The following is a 15885-nucleotide window of genomic DNA, read 5'->3' as shown; positions in this document are numbered from 1 at the left end:
CGTAGTATTTCACCGGGCGAGCCGGCCCATTCGTGCGAAGATGTTAATGCGGGCTCTACCACTGTTGAGGGTGCATGTCTCAAACGAATAGTTTTTTTAATTTTAAAATTTTAATGATAAAATACCTCGGGCACGTCATATCCGTCCAACTTGGTGTCGGCCATGGTGCGGTGCGGCACGCCGAGAGGCACCAGCGTCTCGATCCTCATTATCTCCCGAAAACACGCTTCTGTGTACGGCAAACTGGAAAATATTAAACATTACATTTAACGTGTTCTTGGCTATATCATTTTCACAAAAAAAATGTACCTAACTATAGATTTTTGATTTTGTTTTGAGAATGCAGCAATCTGAATAGACACTTCATCATGATTTTAACATCACACAGATACTATCATTTTGCAATCATTTGACCTGATGACGTTCGAACCTTGACGCATTCTTATGAGCAATTTCGTCAAATTCTATTTTACTAAACATACTTGATTTACTTTAATAAACACAGAGTAATGAACTCAAAGGTCATAACTATGAATGTATATAAACAGCTTTCTTATCGAATAACCTAATAACAAGCGCAAAATGATTGAAATATCAATACATTAGTCTGAAGTCTGAATATCAGAACAGTTCATAAAAGAACTAAGGTCAAAGACCTCGTAAAAATCTTTAGCCTTTAACCAAAAGACCGTTATCGATCGTAAAAGACTTGGTACAAGAATGTCATTAGTTGATGACGTTTTTGCTAAAATAATTCGATTTCTACTCGTACATATGTACAAGTTCAAAAGTGTGTAAAAATGCAATAAATAACATCTAAATCTTACTTGCTTCTATCATCTATCGTTGGAAGTCTGTCGCGGCCGATAACGCGATCTATCTCTTCGTGGATTTTGTCTTGCACTTCAGGATGTAATAACATACGTTCAATAAGCAAAGTAAGGACAGCTTCTAGAGCTGTCGCTGTCGGGAACATATAATCTGTGCACACCAGCACCAGTTGATCAACTGAAAAATATAAAAAAATAATTAATCAATAATCCTTGGTCTTCTCAGTTTGTCCCGTAAGGGAAACTTTAAGAAAGTAAAAAAAACTCCATAGTTTTTTCAATAAGAGAAACTATACAATGGAATATGATGAAAGAATAATTATCACGATTTCTTAATAAGCATTGTAAACTTTTACTAGCTTTTTTAGTTACCAGAGTAGGTAGTTCTCTTCTTCTCAGTCATTTCCTCTTTCATTTTACTGATGTAAACATCTAAGAAGTGCCGGTTGTATGAGCTGTCATGGGTGTCCACGGCTTCTTTTATTACTTTCTAAAAAGACAAATTTTTATTTATATTTTTTTAATAAAACTTCTTTTTAATACTTTTTTATATCAAATGTATACACGTACCGTAAATAAATCGAGTATGCACTGATTTCCTTCCTTAAGACCCTTGTAACCGCTGTATTCCGGTAACAAATCTTTTAGCCACGGAGTATAACTGAGGGCAGCGCCAAGGTCGTTTGAACTCCTTTGGAACCTAAGAGCTCCTCGTGCTGTCGTCCACAGTATATGGTAATCCTGCCTCGGCACACAAGCACGTGTGAATACGTGCATCAAGCCATTCATAAACGGTACCGCGAAGAAATGAGGCAAATATATCAGGTCTCCTTTCACTAAGTCCTGATAAAAAAATATTAAATAGGAATTAGTTAGCAAAAGATTGCGATTTTTTTTAACAATTAATCAACATAACAACTCTTGATCGTTCAGAATATTATTGCAGTGAGGAGATTTAAAGGGTTCATCTCTAAAGTATACAATAATCAATTGGTAGAATAGGGTTTTATTTTGGGTGTCTTACAGGGATCTTTGGACTTGAACTCCTCGATCAAAGCTCTTAATGCAAAAACTATAGTTATTTTTACTTTAAAACTTAGTGGTTACTTTGTTAACTACGCTAAATTTAATATCGCACGAACTTCAAGATATCAACTATCAATTGACTGCATTACATCGCAATTTATAATTTTTATTAAATCGGGAAAGTCCCTTAAGATTTTTATACGTCAATTGTGATAACATAGATTGATTACACGTACATTATTACAATCAGTTATTGCTAATTGTTGCATCGAGTTTTTAGACTTACGCTTACTAATTTTAAGTTCGTTTTACAAACATATATCATAAATACATAAAAAAAGAGCAGCACCGTCTGTATAATGCGATGACTCAAGCAACCAGTGGTCAGCTACAAAGTAAGAAACCTCCTCACTAAGCGTGTGGTTTCTAAAATCGCTTTTACTATTATTATTAGTAGAATTTAAAAGTCTTACATTTTCAGCAGGGTATTTTGGTCCATTCGTAGCCATATCAATCATTTCCTTGACCTCGTTGGCGACCGTCGATTCCAGGGACTGATCACGTCTTCCGAAACCATAGTCTCTCATGTATCTCAGTGTAAACCTTCTCTGTACGTGCCAAAAGTAGCCGTCCGTGAAGAAAATGCCTGGTGCAGACGAATATTGCATCATAAATAAAGATAAATCAATAATTATTCGTCAACTAAGCAAGTTCATCTTCCTTATTTTTTTGTAATAACTTCACGCCCGTATTATTGTCATAATATTTTATTTGTTTAAAATAAAAAAAAAATACAAACTGGCAAAAGTAAGAAATCACAGATTTATGAAGAACGTGACTTTTCGTTCTGGTCGAATATTTTATAAATGGCAGCAAACACTGTCGTCACCATGACTTTTTATTTTCATTGCGATATGTTCGTTTGGAGTTCATTTTCGATATCATTCTAGGTCTGTGTAACCCAGAATGATATGATACGGAGTGTATATATGATACTAGCTGTTGCTCGCGACTTCGCCCTCGTGAAATAAAAACGTATTGAAAAACGCAGCCTATGTTACTCACAGATAACGTAGCTTATTGTGAAAGAATTTTTGAAATTCGAACAGTAGTTTTTATATTAACTATATAGTGTTATTTCAATGCATGCAAAAATCCGAAAATACAAATCTTTCCCCTTTATAATATTAGTATAGATAATGTTACAGAGATATAATAACTTACCAAGCTTTTTCCAATAAGACCTCAGTCTGCCAAGTATGATGTCCATTCTACCATCGAATTCCTCGCGATTAAGTACTTCTTTGAGTAAATGAGGATCATTGACAATAACCACTGGGACAGCACCCAGAAACATTCCTATTACTTTGGACTTGTATTCATTTGAATATTTAATGCAAGCGGCTGCTAAGTTGTTGTACACCTTTGCTAGGACCAACCAGTAAGCACCGTACACCGGGAGACTGGGCGGACCTAAAAATTAATAAAAACTAGTGAAGAGTTGAAATATATAGTTTGTCGCTGTTTAGTTAAACACGTTTTAACTCCTTGATTGCCGTTTATTTATTATTATTGAGATCAACGCGATTATACAGGATGATTCTTAGCGAACGGAACAACGGTTTTGTGGTGATAGAGGATCTAAATAGCTATCATTTAAACAGAAAGTATATTGCCCGATTTTCTACAGTTTTAAAGTTTTTTTTAAAAACCGTTGATCCGTCCCTTAAGATCACCTGTATATATTTTACCATAAACACATTGCTGTCGGTATAAGTTCTTCGTTATTTGTCTAGATGGCATTTCGCAAGCTTACGCTAACTAATATTATGGTGTAAATGGGTTGATTAATCATCAACTTGCCCTTATCCCTTATGGAGGGTCGGCACAAATCGGTTGATTAATATTTAAGCTAAAACGTAATTAAAACGCAATTAAATTAATGTCAAGTTTGTGGTCCACATATTATAATTGCTCCCAATAATTATTGTTATTAAAACTGTTAATCAAAATCTTAGTATGTAAAAAAATTGCTCTCTTCGACTTTGTTGCTTTACATAAATAAATGACCGTAGCAAATTTTATGCAATCAATAATGACTTGTAGATACTAATAGTGTTATCAGACACACACATTGTCTCAAAAGTTATGTTGCTAGACAATTTAATATCGCATTTTTTTTAAGGACAAAAGGAGGATTGATGCTCAGAATTTGGATGAACGGATGACCGCATTCAGTGTAAATCATTGGAGAAGGTCTACCGAGCAGCAGTGGATTGGCTGGTGACCAAAATAAAGCTATCGTGTGTTAAACCAACTAACGCGTTCTTACAGAACATGCTTAGGTGACCACAAGTGAAGATAATTGAATTGATAAATACCCCTGACCTGCACCCCACTGATATCTCAGCTATTTAAAACCACCAAGGGTAAAATGTTTACTTAACCCCCGAGTTATCAAAAATTTGTATTGTTACGTAATAATTTTTTTCGAATATTTATACGTCTACATATACATTTTATACAGTAATTTTTATAATTAAATTCGATTTGAGATTGATTTGTGATTATTATTTAGGATTCCGAAATTTAAAAGTTATATTAAATAATTATCGAGAACTTCCAATACGTGATATTATACATTGATTTTATTTAAATTTCTTAAAACTAAGACAAAAGTCTTACCATTTTCTTACCATTACTCATTCTACTCATAACGAAATGTTGTGATATTTTTATTACTTGATATATTATATATATTTCACTTACTAGTTGAAGTTCGCGCTTTTACAGTAACATACAGAATAAATGCTCTTTTCCATGTTTCTTGATAATTAAAAATAGTCATAGTAACTAAAACTTACATGAAAATTTTAGTAGAATTTTTGAGTTTCCCACACAAATGGCTGGGGAGTTTTTCCATGTTACATACCTACGTCTTACGAATCTTAGGGCCTATCTCACTACTGGCTGGTAGAAGCTCAAATAGCTTAATGACGTCACTGTCAGATAAGGCAACAAAATCCGATATTTCCATCACATATTTTACACGTTGGATTGTTTTCAGACAATTTACAATTTGGAGGGACAGGCCCTTACTCTTTACTTCTTACGTCATAAATATGAAAGTTTAGATACATGGATGGATGTTTGTTTTAGAGTATTTCTAGGATTTCGTTAATATTTGGAATAAATATATTCTGAAAGAACGCCCTATACTTTTTCAATTACTTCCCCGAGTTCGATGTCTCGGACAAAATGTATTTTATTCGTATTTACATATTTGCCTTATACATCAAAGAATCTAAATTTTTTCAACAAGTACGCTTGGTATTGCGTCATGTTGCGTCTTTGAATTGTAAAAAGATTATCAATGTCTACATTTCTTGTACCCAAAAACCTAAAAAAACTATTGAATATTTCAAAAAAGGTAAAAAACCAAAAACCCTAACCAACATAAACATAAAACAAACAAAGATGGTAATACGTTGAAAATATCGAATGTCACAAAGTAAGCAAAAAGTTGATGTTTTGAACTCTTTTTATAGTGTTTTAGGACACACAGTTTTGCGGGCTTTTTCAGGACACTAACTGGTACCAGGCCAGATAGAATGTTTCCCAGCAATTTCGCCTGCGTCGAATTAAAAAGGAGCAAGAAATGTAAACAATGTGACACAGAGAAAACGTAGTTTTCCAATAGTGAAAGGATTTTTGAAATCGCCCGCGTAGTTATTGAGTTGTTTCAATACATACAAAAACACAAATCTTTCTTGTTTATAATGTTAAGCAAAGATAGTATCTGAGTTACAGTAAGTTATAAAATCGTTATTTTTTAAAAATCGCAGCTCAACAAGTAAACTAACTTACCTGGCGGAAAATTGGCAGGTTTCTTGTAAGCATTTTTGTAGAGTCGAACTGCTGCGACCCCCAACAGTATAACAAGAACAATTGCACCAATCATCTTGATCGAAGACCAACGCAGTGAAATGCGTATTGCAAACTAGGAGCAAACAATTATTCCGCAAGATATGTTATCCTAACTGCGACATATTTCTGTAGTCTAGATAGACACAGATGTGTGTTTTGACTGCATTGACACATAATGTTGTCCCTTACGTTTTATTTGAAATAAAAGAGACAAAGATATGTAAAACTACAAATGTAATTTCAGTCGAACCTCAACAATGACCTCTATAAATGGACAGGCGTGGCACTTATTCCTATTTGATTTTTGTCATTTTGGCGCTGACGGTCGCGGTTGGTAGCCGTGGTGACGATCGAACTTATAATAATGACTGTCATTTAATATCAAGAGGCATGTTTAAGTCGAATCGAAGCAAAAGTTATCGTTACCGAGCAATGTCCTATCTATTTATATAGATCTGTGTATCTCACAGTCTTGTACTGTTATCAATAGTTTTGTTTGATAATAATATTTTGTTGACTACTTTAGATTGAACAGTAGGTAATCTTTAAGAAACATAATAAATCACGTTTATACTTCTAATGGATTTGGTTATGTTAATTAATAAATAATAGTTTTTACTATAAAGTTAGACTGCCGCGATAATTGATTAAAAGTTTATTATTGTCTATTCTCATTAGACATTAGACAACTCATAGAGAAAAGCCGAGAATTCCACGTGCCAATGATCATGTGTTTTGTTGACTATTCTAAAGCATTCGACTGCGTGAGGTGGGATTGTTTGTGGAAAATTCTTAGAGAAATGGGCGTTCCGGAACACCTAGTTATTCTGATCGCAGCCCTATATGAGAATGGCACGTCAATGGTCAGGGTACACGATGTGATGTCAGCAGCTTTCAAGCCTCAAAAAGGTGTCCGGCAGGGATGCATCCTATCTCCTCTTCTCTTCAACATCTATGGCGAATACATCATGAGGAAAGCGCTAGAAGAGTGGGATGGAGGTATCTCCGTTGGTGGCAACAAAATCAGCAATCTTCGATATGCAGATGACACAACGTTGTTTGCATCCTCAGAACAAGAAATGGCTGAACTGCTCGGAAGAGTTGACTCTGCAAGCGAAATGGTGGGCCTATCGATAAATAAGAAGAAAACCAAAGTCATGGTGGTGGACCGTCCGGGACTCGTTAAGAGGACTGGAGAACTCTCAGACCTGGAGTTCGTAAACGAATTTGTGTACCTAGGTTCGTTGGTAAATAATCAGGGAAGCTGTGACGGAGAAATTCGCAGACGTACACAGATGGCCAAAGCAGCAATGAGTAAGCTAACTAGAATATGGCAAAACAGGAAAGTGTCAAATACCACCAAGACCAGACTCGTGCGTGCTTTGGTCTTCTCGATATTTTTGTACGGGTCCGAATCGTGCAGCCGACCGAAAGAAAATTGATGCCTTCGAAATGTGGTGTTGGAGGCGAATGTTGCGTATACTGTGGACAGCAAAAAGAACGAACAAGTAAATTCTCGAACAATTAAAAATATCTACCAGGCTATCCACAATATGCTACCGACGAGTTCTGGGATACTTTGGACATATTGCTCGAAGACAACCGGACAATCTGGACAAACTGGTAATGGTTGGAAAAATCGAGGGCAAAAGGTCACGAGGGCGTTCACCTACCCGATGGACCGATCAGGTGCAGTCCATACTGGGACTCAACATCCCGACTGCCCTGAGACGAGCCGAAGACAGGGCGGCGTGGAGGCAGCTGGTAGATGAAACGGTAAAGGCTTACCAGGGCAAGCACGACCTTCAGCAATGAAGATACGATGAAGAAGAAGAAGAATTGTCTATTCTAGTGTTTTTACAAATGAGATGTGAGAAAACCATCTTAAGACTACATTTATCGATGAAAGGTTTAAACGAAATTTTCGAATATTTGTACCTTTTATAGTCATCATCATCATCACCAGCTCACTAGATGTCCCCACCGAGGGGCTCGGAGCCTACACTAAGTTAGGGTGACTAGGTTATAGTCAACCACGCTGGTCCAGTGAGGGTTAGTCGACTTCACACATATCTTTGAATTTCTTCGCCGATATGAGCAGGTTGCATCACGATGTTTACCTTCACCATACGAACGTCGGGTAAATTATGTACATAAAAAAATTCGAAAAATCGATAATGACATTGGTACATGGCGGGATTCGAACCCAAGACCTGTAGATTACAAGTCAAGTGCTTAAGCCACTGAGCCACCGACGCTTATATGTATGTGCTTATATATATGGACACCTGTATTAATTAATTTTGCATGTAATTACGCATGTATTGTATATCGCACATGTTTTAATATTACAAGTCATATTTTTATATACGTTATAATTACAAAAAGTAATAGAATCAGATAATAAGGTAATTTAATGAATCTGCAACCGCGTATTACACTAATTATTATGAGAACTATATTTTAAGTGATTGCAGTCAATTACTGTACTTAACTACTTAATGAATTATATTTTTTCTTTAACTAGTCTTATTCTCCAGGCTCACTTAATAACTGCAAAAATATAGACGACCTTAAAAAAATCTAAGATAATATTCAGCTATAAAAAAACGTAATAAATTGCATGTTTTTTGTATTAGTATAGCTTAAACATTTGTATTATAATATTTGCATAAAGATTTTTAAAAAAAATTATATGATAGAAGCAAACCAACACTCCAGGGAACGCATCTGTAGTTCCTCGGGTGTCACGGATGTCCATGGGCGTCGTTGACTCTGTGGTCTGGCCGCTCGTTTGCCCCTTTCTCCTATAAAAAAAACAATGTTCTTTGGAAATTCATCTAACATACAACTTACCAACAAGATTTTTTTTAAGGAAATTAATATAGTTAGTTATAATTTTCTATAATCATAAATGTAAATCACATCATCAATTACTTTACTTGTATCTATTCTGGAAGTAGGACGTCTTCGAAATGTGGTCACTACAATCTTTAAAAGATTTTTTTACTCGGCGTAATTTTGATTATGAAGATCCATGCATTGACCTTTATAAATTTCATCCGCAATTGAAATTTTTTCTTGCTATTAATGGCATATTTTTTAACAATCCAAATTCTAAACTAAGGTAACGGATTAAACAAAAAAAAATAGTTTTTATCTACGTAAAAAAAATTTAAGGTCAAAGATCACATCAACTTGTCGTTGATCATCTCGGTGTTCTTGCCGCTCGTTTGCCCCCTTTTTATATTAAAAAATAAAAAAAAGCAGCTGCAGATGATATTAAAAAAAAATATTTGTTTGTCCTACATCAAAATGTTTATTCTTTGTAACACAATCCAACAATTTATTGCAATGTATTACTCATTTTTTGTCGTATTTCAATGTTATGGTAAAATGACTTCTTAAGTTAACTAGATTTACCTTTTTTCAGATTTATATGGCCATTTATATACAACTCTCTTACAATAATGGCTCTAACATTTGAAATTATATTTATGAAGCACGGCATAACTATAAAGGACTACGCGTTCGCAACTGAATCTCTTTGTTATTTCATCATTATAAGTTCAATTCCAATAGTAAATATTAGCGTTTTAATTAACAAGTCAAAAGTAATGAAGCTTTTGGAATGTTTGAACAGAGATTTTGTATACGTACGTACATTAGAACCCAGATATAAGTAAGTTTGACTCAATGGTTTTACCAAAAGGTTAAGACAACACAAATTTAACTTTATCTTACCAAAATGATAAACTCAAGAAGACTCAACTTGACATAGCCGAAAGGTTGCCAAATTCTGTTACATCACTTATATAATATTCTAGGCCTAAAGTCTTTTAGACAAATATGTTTCTAGAGTAAATCTGCAATGCTATTGGGTACAATGCGAACCCTGTGTGTAATGCAAACAGCTATAAATAAAGGAAAATGTCGAGTTGAAAAAATAAAAGTACCCACACAAAACTCCTCATTCGAGACAAAGGTTTAAATGTCGTTTAATTAAAGTACACGGACATTTACGGTAAAATGTCGTTGTATCGAAAGGTTAAGCAGTTTATTTATTTTAGATTACCCTACTAAGTATTTCGAAAGCTTGTTTTTTAACAAATAACACAGTTATACGAAACAGGATTTAGTTATCAGTCGACTAAGGATCTGATTATTTCAACTACTTTTCAGATCTACCTTCCTTCAAGGTCAGCTCTTGATTTGGCAATTATGTTACGCGTGGTTCATATTCACAACTTCGGTGGCGAGCTTGTTCGTAGTGACATGCTTGCTCGCGCTCATGTATCAGAGCTTGTTCGTAGCGCAGGACGAGCACACGGTGCGCCCGCTGCCCTTCCCCATGTGGTTACCCAACGATGACCCCTACAGGACACCGAATTACGAAATATTCTTAATACTAGAAATCATCATATGTTTTAACTTCATACAAACTTTTTGCGGTGAGTAAATAGCTGATACAAAACGTTAAAGTTAAGTTTTTTAAAGCCTAACTTGTAGGTAACTTTCTCTATGATTAGGTAAAGGGTACAACTGAATTACGAATTTTTTGCAAGTCCCCATGGTCATGCGTCAATTGTATGTCGTCTATCCTGGGTAGCAATTGATTTTATTAGTATAGTAAACCAAAAACTTGATATCTTCACTTGAATTATCAATATAAAACACACCACGACTGATGACCTTTACGCGCACAAGTACGATGTCCATATCGCCATAAAATGTTGCCTAAAAGGAAAAAATAATTTACATAGCGGGTAGCAGTCGTAAAGAAACAAAGAAATGCCAAACCCTTTTTTATCAGTCATTGCCATTATTTGTTTATCTCTTTTATTTGATGCCAATGTCTTACAAATTCTAAGTTTGGGATCATCGACACCACAAAATGGATAACAACGTAACTTTAGTTTATTTTATGAAATTGAAATTATGTTTCTTTAGACGCGAATAATGCAATGGAAGTCGCGCATAAATCAGAAATTTCAATAATAATAGCTGTGACTAAAATAGAAACCAACGACAAAAATAATTATCTATTGTTCATTTCAGTGTTCGTTTACATACTGTTTCATACACTACTACATTACTATTATGTGATGAATATGATTTTCTTGGACTTCGAGGTTATCTTTAACGATCTAGACGAAACAGTGGTGAAGCTGTCGCGCTATCATCCGCGTCGAGTTGCAGTGCAAATGGAACTCAATCGACGTATGAAGAGAATCGTCAATTGGCATTTATCTGTTTTTAGGTAGACGTAATATTTGAACTCAATTTTTAAAGATCACACTTAAACGAGCAATTAATCAACGCGGAAGCAGATTGTATTCTAACTATAGCTTTGTGGAAAGCAGTAGAACATTTTAATATCTGTTGGCATTGCAACAGTTAGCTCTCTCGTGTAACGATTTGAAAACAAATAAATAACGCACTATTTTAAAACCATTTACAGGTCTGTTGAGATTATTTCTTCAGTTTACGGACCGCCGCTGGTATTTCAAGTATCGGTTAGTTCTATAGCCATTTGTTTAATGGCATATCAAATTGCAGATGTAAGTATTGAATATCTATCTACACATATAATAATTTGTAGTGTCTATTTGTCCAAAAGAAAATTTCCAAATTTCGCGAAGATGATGTATTTGCGTTGCTGATAAAGAAAATCGCATTTAATAATTTTTCGTCTGCCTGTCCGTAAGCTGCGTTTGTTCCGGGTAATCTACGAAAAGGCTGGATTAATTCCGACCGGACTTTCACTGAAGGGTAGCTGAGATAGACAGGCATATTATACATAGGCTAATTTCTTTTTCTTAATGTTGCTTGGACGAAGTCGCGGGCAACTGTTATGAAATATGTTTAAAATCTTAAAACGATTTATGACGATCTGTTTTTGCATTTATTTCAGTATCTGGACCAAGGCAAAATTCATTTTCTATTTATTTTACTCTGTCTCGCGGCTTGTATACAACTTTGGATACCTTGCTTTTTAGGAACATTGGTACGGAACCAGGTAAACAGATATTTATAAATGTACTAGTATATTATTGAAACAAAAGAGGGTTTTAAAAAAATATATTTAATCATAAATTCAATACAAGGAACAACGATTATAAAGCAGCGTTTAAGAGAACACATCCGCTGTAATTCTTTTTAGCATTAACCCGACTTGACAGAATAAATACCACGATCTCAAAGATATATCGTAAAAACTGATATTTATGATACCGGTTTGCAGTCCAAACAAAGGCAGAAATTACCGATCGAACTGACGTTTCATCAAGACCGGTGTCATTCCGGATACATATTCTGGTAATGACACACTTTTAAAATATACCGATATGTCTATAACTACCAATGCGTTGAGGAACAAAGTTTTATTTTTCGAAGTCGTAGTTTCGAAGGTCGAGACAAAACACGTCCGCTTGTTACGTTGTTGGGGGGGGGGGGGATAATGTATCCATTAATCTCATATCGAAGTAAGGGCGGAATCCAATTACTCAATTTTGAAATAAATAAGGTATCTAAAGGTTAATTATCTATTGGTAAGAGTATCAAAGGAATACACTTCCCCAAAGAATCAAATAACATTGATTTTGATCTTTTGCAATACAAACAGCAAAATTATTAAACGACAAACAAATGAGATACGAAATATCTGTTTTAGAATCTGTCATTGAGGAAGTAAGAATAATTCACCGTTTGTTTAATGATCCTTATTTTTTTTATTGTATTCCGGCTCAAACCACGTGATGGTACGTTTATTACTGAAACGACCTGTTTTATGTAACCTTACCTGACCTTTATACAAATTTACATAAGTTATTCAAATTATAAATAAATTGTCGACATTTTTCCATATTTTATGCTCATTCAAAATTCATTATTTAATAGCAAAAAATATTAGATATTCATTTTAAAAAGATTATTGCAAGTTAATGCAATTTCCCGTTGACATAGTTGCATACACGACTCTTCCTGGTTTGTCTAGACTAGTCTATTTTATAATTCAATAATTTTTAGGAAAGAGAGCCAATAAATAATAGCTCTTATATCTTCATAGTTTTCGTTACATTAGACTTTATTTTGAGGACAAAAATTATGATGAAATGTCTGTGTTGTAGGATTACTAGTTGTTTGATTCTGTTAGAATTAATATCAATTCCAATTATCCTAGGCCTTTGCAGTCGGCGAAGCTTGCTGGGGCTGCGGTTGGCAGGAGACTCCATTAGGACAATTGTTACGTTCTGATTTCATTATATTGATATTAAGAGCGCAACAGCCCGTTACTATAAAGTTTACGGGGCTACCAAAATTAGAATTGGAAACATTTTCATCGGTAAGTTATAGTATGATTTAAAGGTTATGATGGCTCGGAATTTCAAAAGAGCCGAAGTGCATATATAACGGCGCAAAATTGTAAAATATATAAATCAATTCGAAATATAAAGGTTCATACAATCCCTAGAAACTCGTATAAAAAAGTAAAGTTTTCACTACTGCATTCTTTTTAGAATAAAAAGTATTTCTGCTACTAGCTCCCCTTGTTCATTGCCCTAATCATTTGAAATTTAAGTCTATCTTATAAAAAAAATCTTAATTTCAGATAATGAGCTCGTCGTATTCTTATTTCAATTTGTTGAGACAGTATGAGTAATGGAAACACCTTTGGCGCAATTGCATTCAAAAGGCACTACAAAATTATTAGTTTATGTGGCACTATTTATCGCAGGGCTTATAACTCACTAGCAGATAATTTTTCACTACTTTTACTAATAAGTACTAATTTATATTTATACTATACTTGCTCTTAGTTTTAATCGAATTTTGTCTTATAGTGGTTTTTCCTATTGTTTTTTTCTACACAAATAGGAGGAAAAGGAAACTAATGAGTACACTGTTTTTTTTTATATTTATTTCTTATACTTAGATATTTAATCAGTAATGTATTTAAATAAATAAATTCACCTAGACTATGTGTATGATTTTAACACATACATTAATATACTAAAACAATGTAACAAGTAAATCAGTAAAACGATCCTTTATGTTCTGGCAACAAAAAATATATTTTAATCTGTCCTTTACTAGTGTTGACAACCTCAGAATGACGGATTAACATTGTAGCAGCCAAGCCATACAACAGACATGGTATACCTGTAAATAGAATTTCATTAAATATAAACACCATAGTGTCATTTTGGAAATGACAACACTAAGGGAATAAATCTTTACAAATGGCCACTTCTGTGTTTTAAAATACATATCTATAATAAAAAAAACATTAACTGTTAAAGCAATAGGCATCACAAGAATTTTGGCAATGTATCTAGTCAAAGTAGTTGTTAAGTGTTTACTAAGGGAGTTTCTTAGTTTAGGAAATCTATGTGATTGACCATAGATTATCTATTAGTATGGCAATTAATAAAACAATGAACTGATATAATTTACCTAGATTAACAATTTTAATAATTCTCATAAATTTATCAGATGTCTCTAAATCTTCTGCTTCTTTTCTTGAACAATGATACTTAATATATGGATAGCATCCTGTCCTTAATATTTGATAGTTAGATCTACCAACTTCCCAATTAAAGTTTGATTTTCCAAATTGGTCATCTTTTACACTACTGTACTGGAAAAAATGTAAACGACTTAGATTTAAATATGTGTAAATCAACTCTGAACAGGCATTGTCATTCAGGCTTTCATAGATGCTCGGAGGAACAGATATAACATTTTTTCATACAGGAGTTGTACACATTACCTTTACGAAGTATGAAGTCCATGGAGGTTCTTTACACTGCGTCAAATAAGCAGTAAGAACCTCTGATGATGTAGGTTTTGAAGACATGTTAGCAACAAACATATATCCAGTGAGTTTAGGAAACTTAAGCCTTTGTAAAAACATTGCTTAATAGAAAATTGTATTTCATAAGATTTAAAAGTGTGATAATATGGTGCCTTTTACATATCACAAAATATACATTTATTTACTGTTGATCATCGAAATTTCTGTTTACATAACAAGCCATACCGAGATTACAAAATTCATTGTCTAATTAAACAGTATATATGTAAAACTATGTAATAATGTCTTTAATTAATAGACGTTTAATACCAATAGTCCTAGAAATCTTAATACTGAAGAAAAAGTTAAAAGTATAATTCTAAAAAACTAACAAATGCATAACATTTAAATTGACATTTCACAGCTGACTGCAATCTTAAATGTCAATTTGACATTAACGTCAAACTCCTTCACAGATTAAAAAAAATCGAAAACGGTTTTTTTTTCAAGGTGTAGTTGCAGCGCGATGCAGATAAATGTTTGTTTTTTTCTTTATGGCTGCATCCTTTTCAGATTAGACTAATAAAATCCAACATTGGTTTTTTAATATCGTGAATGATATCTCAGTTTACCAGAAATTGTTTTTCCTTGTTTGTGGATTAGCTAGAAATATAATCGGTACACTAAAACTAATCCCCCTTGTTTTCCTACCACCAAGGCAGGCGCCGAAGAGTTCCTTGGTCGTTGAATCACTAGTAGGCGGCCGTTGTTTGTATTAAAAAACAATAATTAGTTCAAGTGGTGTATATATAACATAAGTGGAAAGAACTACAATCTTATTAAAAAGTAATGATTTATTAAACTTCATCTTAATAATTGTACAGATATATTTAAACATGTAATATTATAAATTTAATATGTCACTATTAACAATTTGGAAAGACACTCTTAAAGTATTGCTTATTTACTACATAATTGCTTATGCGTCGATAAAATATTACAACGGGCGGTCAAAGTTTATAAATAAACTAGCTGTTCCCGTGCGGCTTCATCAGCAATAAAGTTATGACACATTTATTAATTTACATTACATTTGTCAAAATGACATGACATGACAAACCTTGACAATCTTGCTTCCTTAATGTTAGCAGCAACTTATGGTCTCTTTCCCACATTAAGCTTTTTATCCAAAATATTTACCCCCTAAGTTTAATGGCGTAAAAATATATAGCCTAAAGCGTGACATAAACGTAAGGTTTTTTTATTAAAGAAATAATTATTCAAAAGTATGCTGTAATTGCTGAC

The 15885-nt window shown here is 33.8% G+C and overlaps 3 protein-coding genes across 3 annotated transcripts in view; 1 reads left to right on the top strand and 2 right to left on the bottom strand.

Moving 5' to 3' along the window:
- Positions 1-5912, bottom strand: part of LOC106103813 (probable cytochrome P450 304a1) — a 7099-nt gene extending 1187 nt beyond the window's left edge. Inside the window, exons 1-7 of the mRNA XM_013283700.1 lie at positions 5724-5912; positions 3081-3329; positions 2330-2502; positions 1401-1673; positions 1203-1320; positions 828-1008; positions 126-243 (exon numbers count right to left, since the gene is read on the bottom strand). Of these exons, the coding sequence (XP_013139154.1) occupies positions 126-243; positions 828-1008; positions 1203-1320; positions 1401-1673; positions 2330-2502; positions 3081-3329; positions 5724-5817 (1206 nt within the window). The 5' untranslated portion in view covers positions 5818-5912. The remainder of the gene's footprint in view (positions 1-125; positions 244-827; positions 1009-1202; positions 1321-1400; positions 1674-2329; positions 2503-3080; positions 3330-5723) is intronic.
- A 2730-nt stretch (positions 5913-8642) lies between these two features.
- On the top strand, positions 8643-13487 carry LOC106103548 (odorant receptor 13a-like). Its single transcript, XM_013283332.1, has 8 exons — positions 8643-8910; positions 9217-9465; positions 9966-10234; positions 10842-11043; positions 11245-11344; positions 11698-11802; positions 12967-13128; positions 13396-13487. The coding sequence occupies exons 1-8, from the start codon at positions 8759-8761 to the stop codon at positions 13444-13446; spliced, it is 1290 nt and encodes a 429-aa protein (XP_013138786.1). The 5' UTR covers positions 8643-8758; the 3' UTR covers positions 13447-13487.
- A 305-nt stretch (positions 13488-13792) lies between these two features.
- On the bottom strand, positions 13793-14984 carry LOC106103547 (uncharacterized protein C15orf61). The gene is made up of 3 exons (XM_013283330.1): positions 14557-14984; positions 14241-14424; positions 13793-13946 (listed from the first exon to the last, which is right to left on the bottom strand). Exons 1-3 carry the CDS (start codon positions 14698-14700, stop codon positions 13819-13821), a joined length of 456 nt encoding a protein of 151 aa, XP_013138784.1. The 5' UTR covers positions 14701-14984; the 3' UTR covers positions 13793-13818.
- Between the last annotated feature and the right edge of the window lie 901 nt (positions 14985-15885).

The sequence above is a fragment of the Papilio polytes genome, unplaced genomic scaffold (assembly GCF_000836215.1).
Source record: "Papilio polytes unplaced genomic scaffold, Ppol_1.0 DF823731.1, whole genome shotgun sequence".
Classification (NCBI taxonomy): Eukaryota; Metazoa; Arthropoda; class Insecta; order Lepidoptera; family Papilionidae; genus Papilio; species Papilio polytes.
This window is presented reverse-complemented; position numbering and strand designations above follow the sequence as displayed.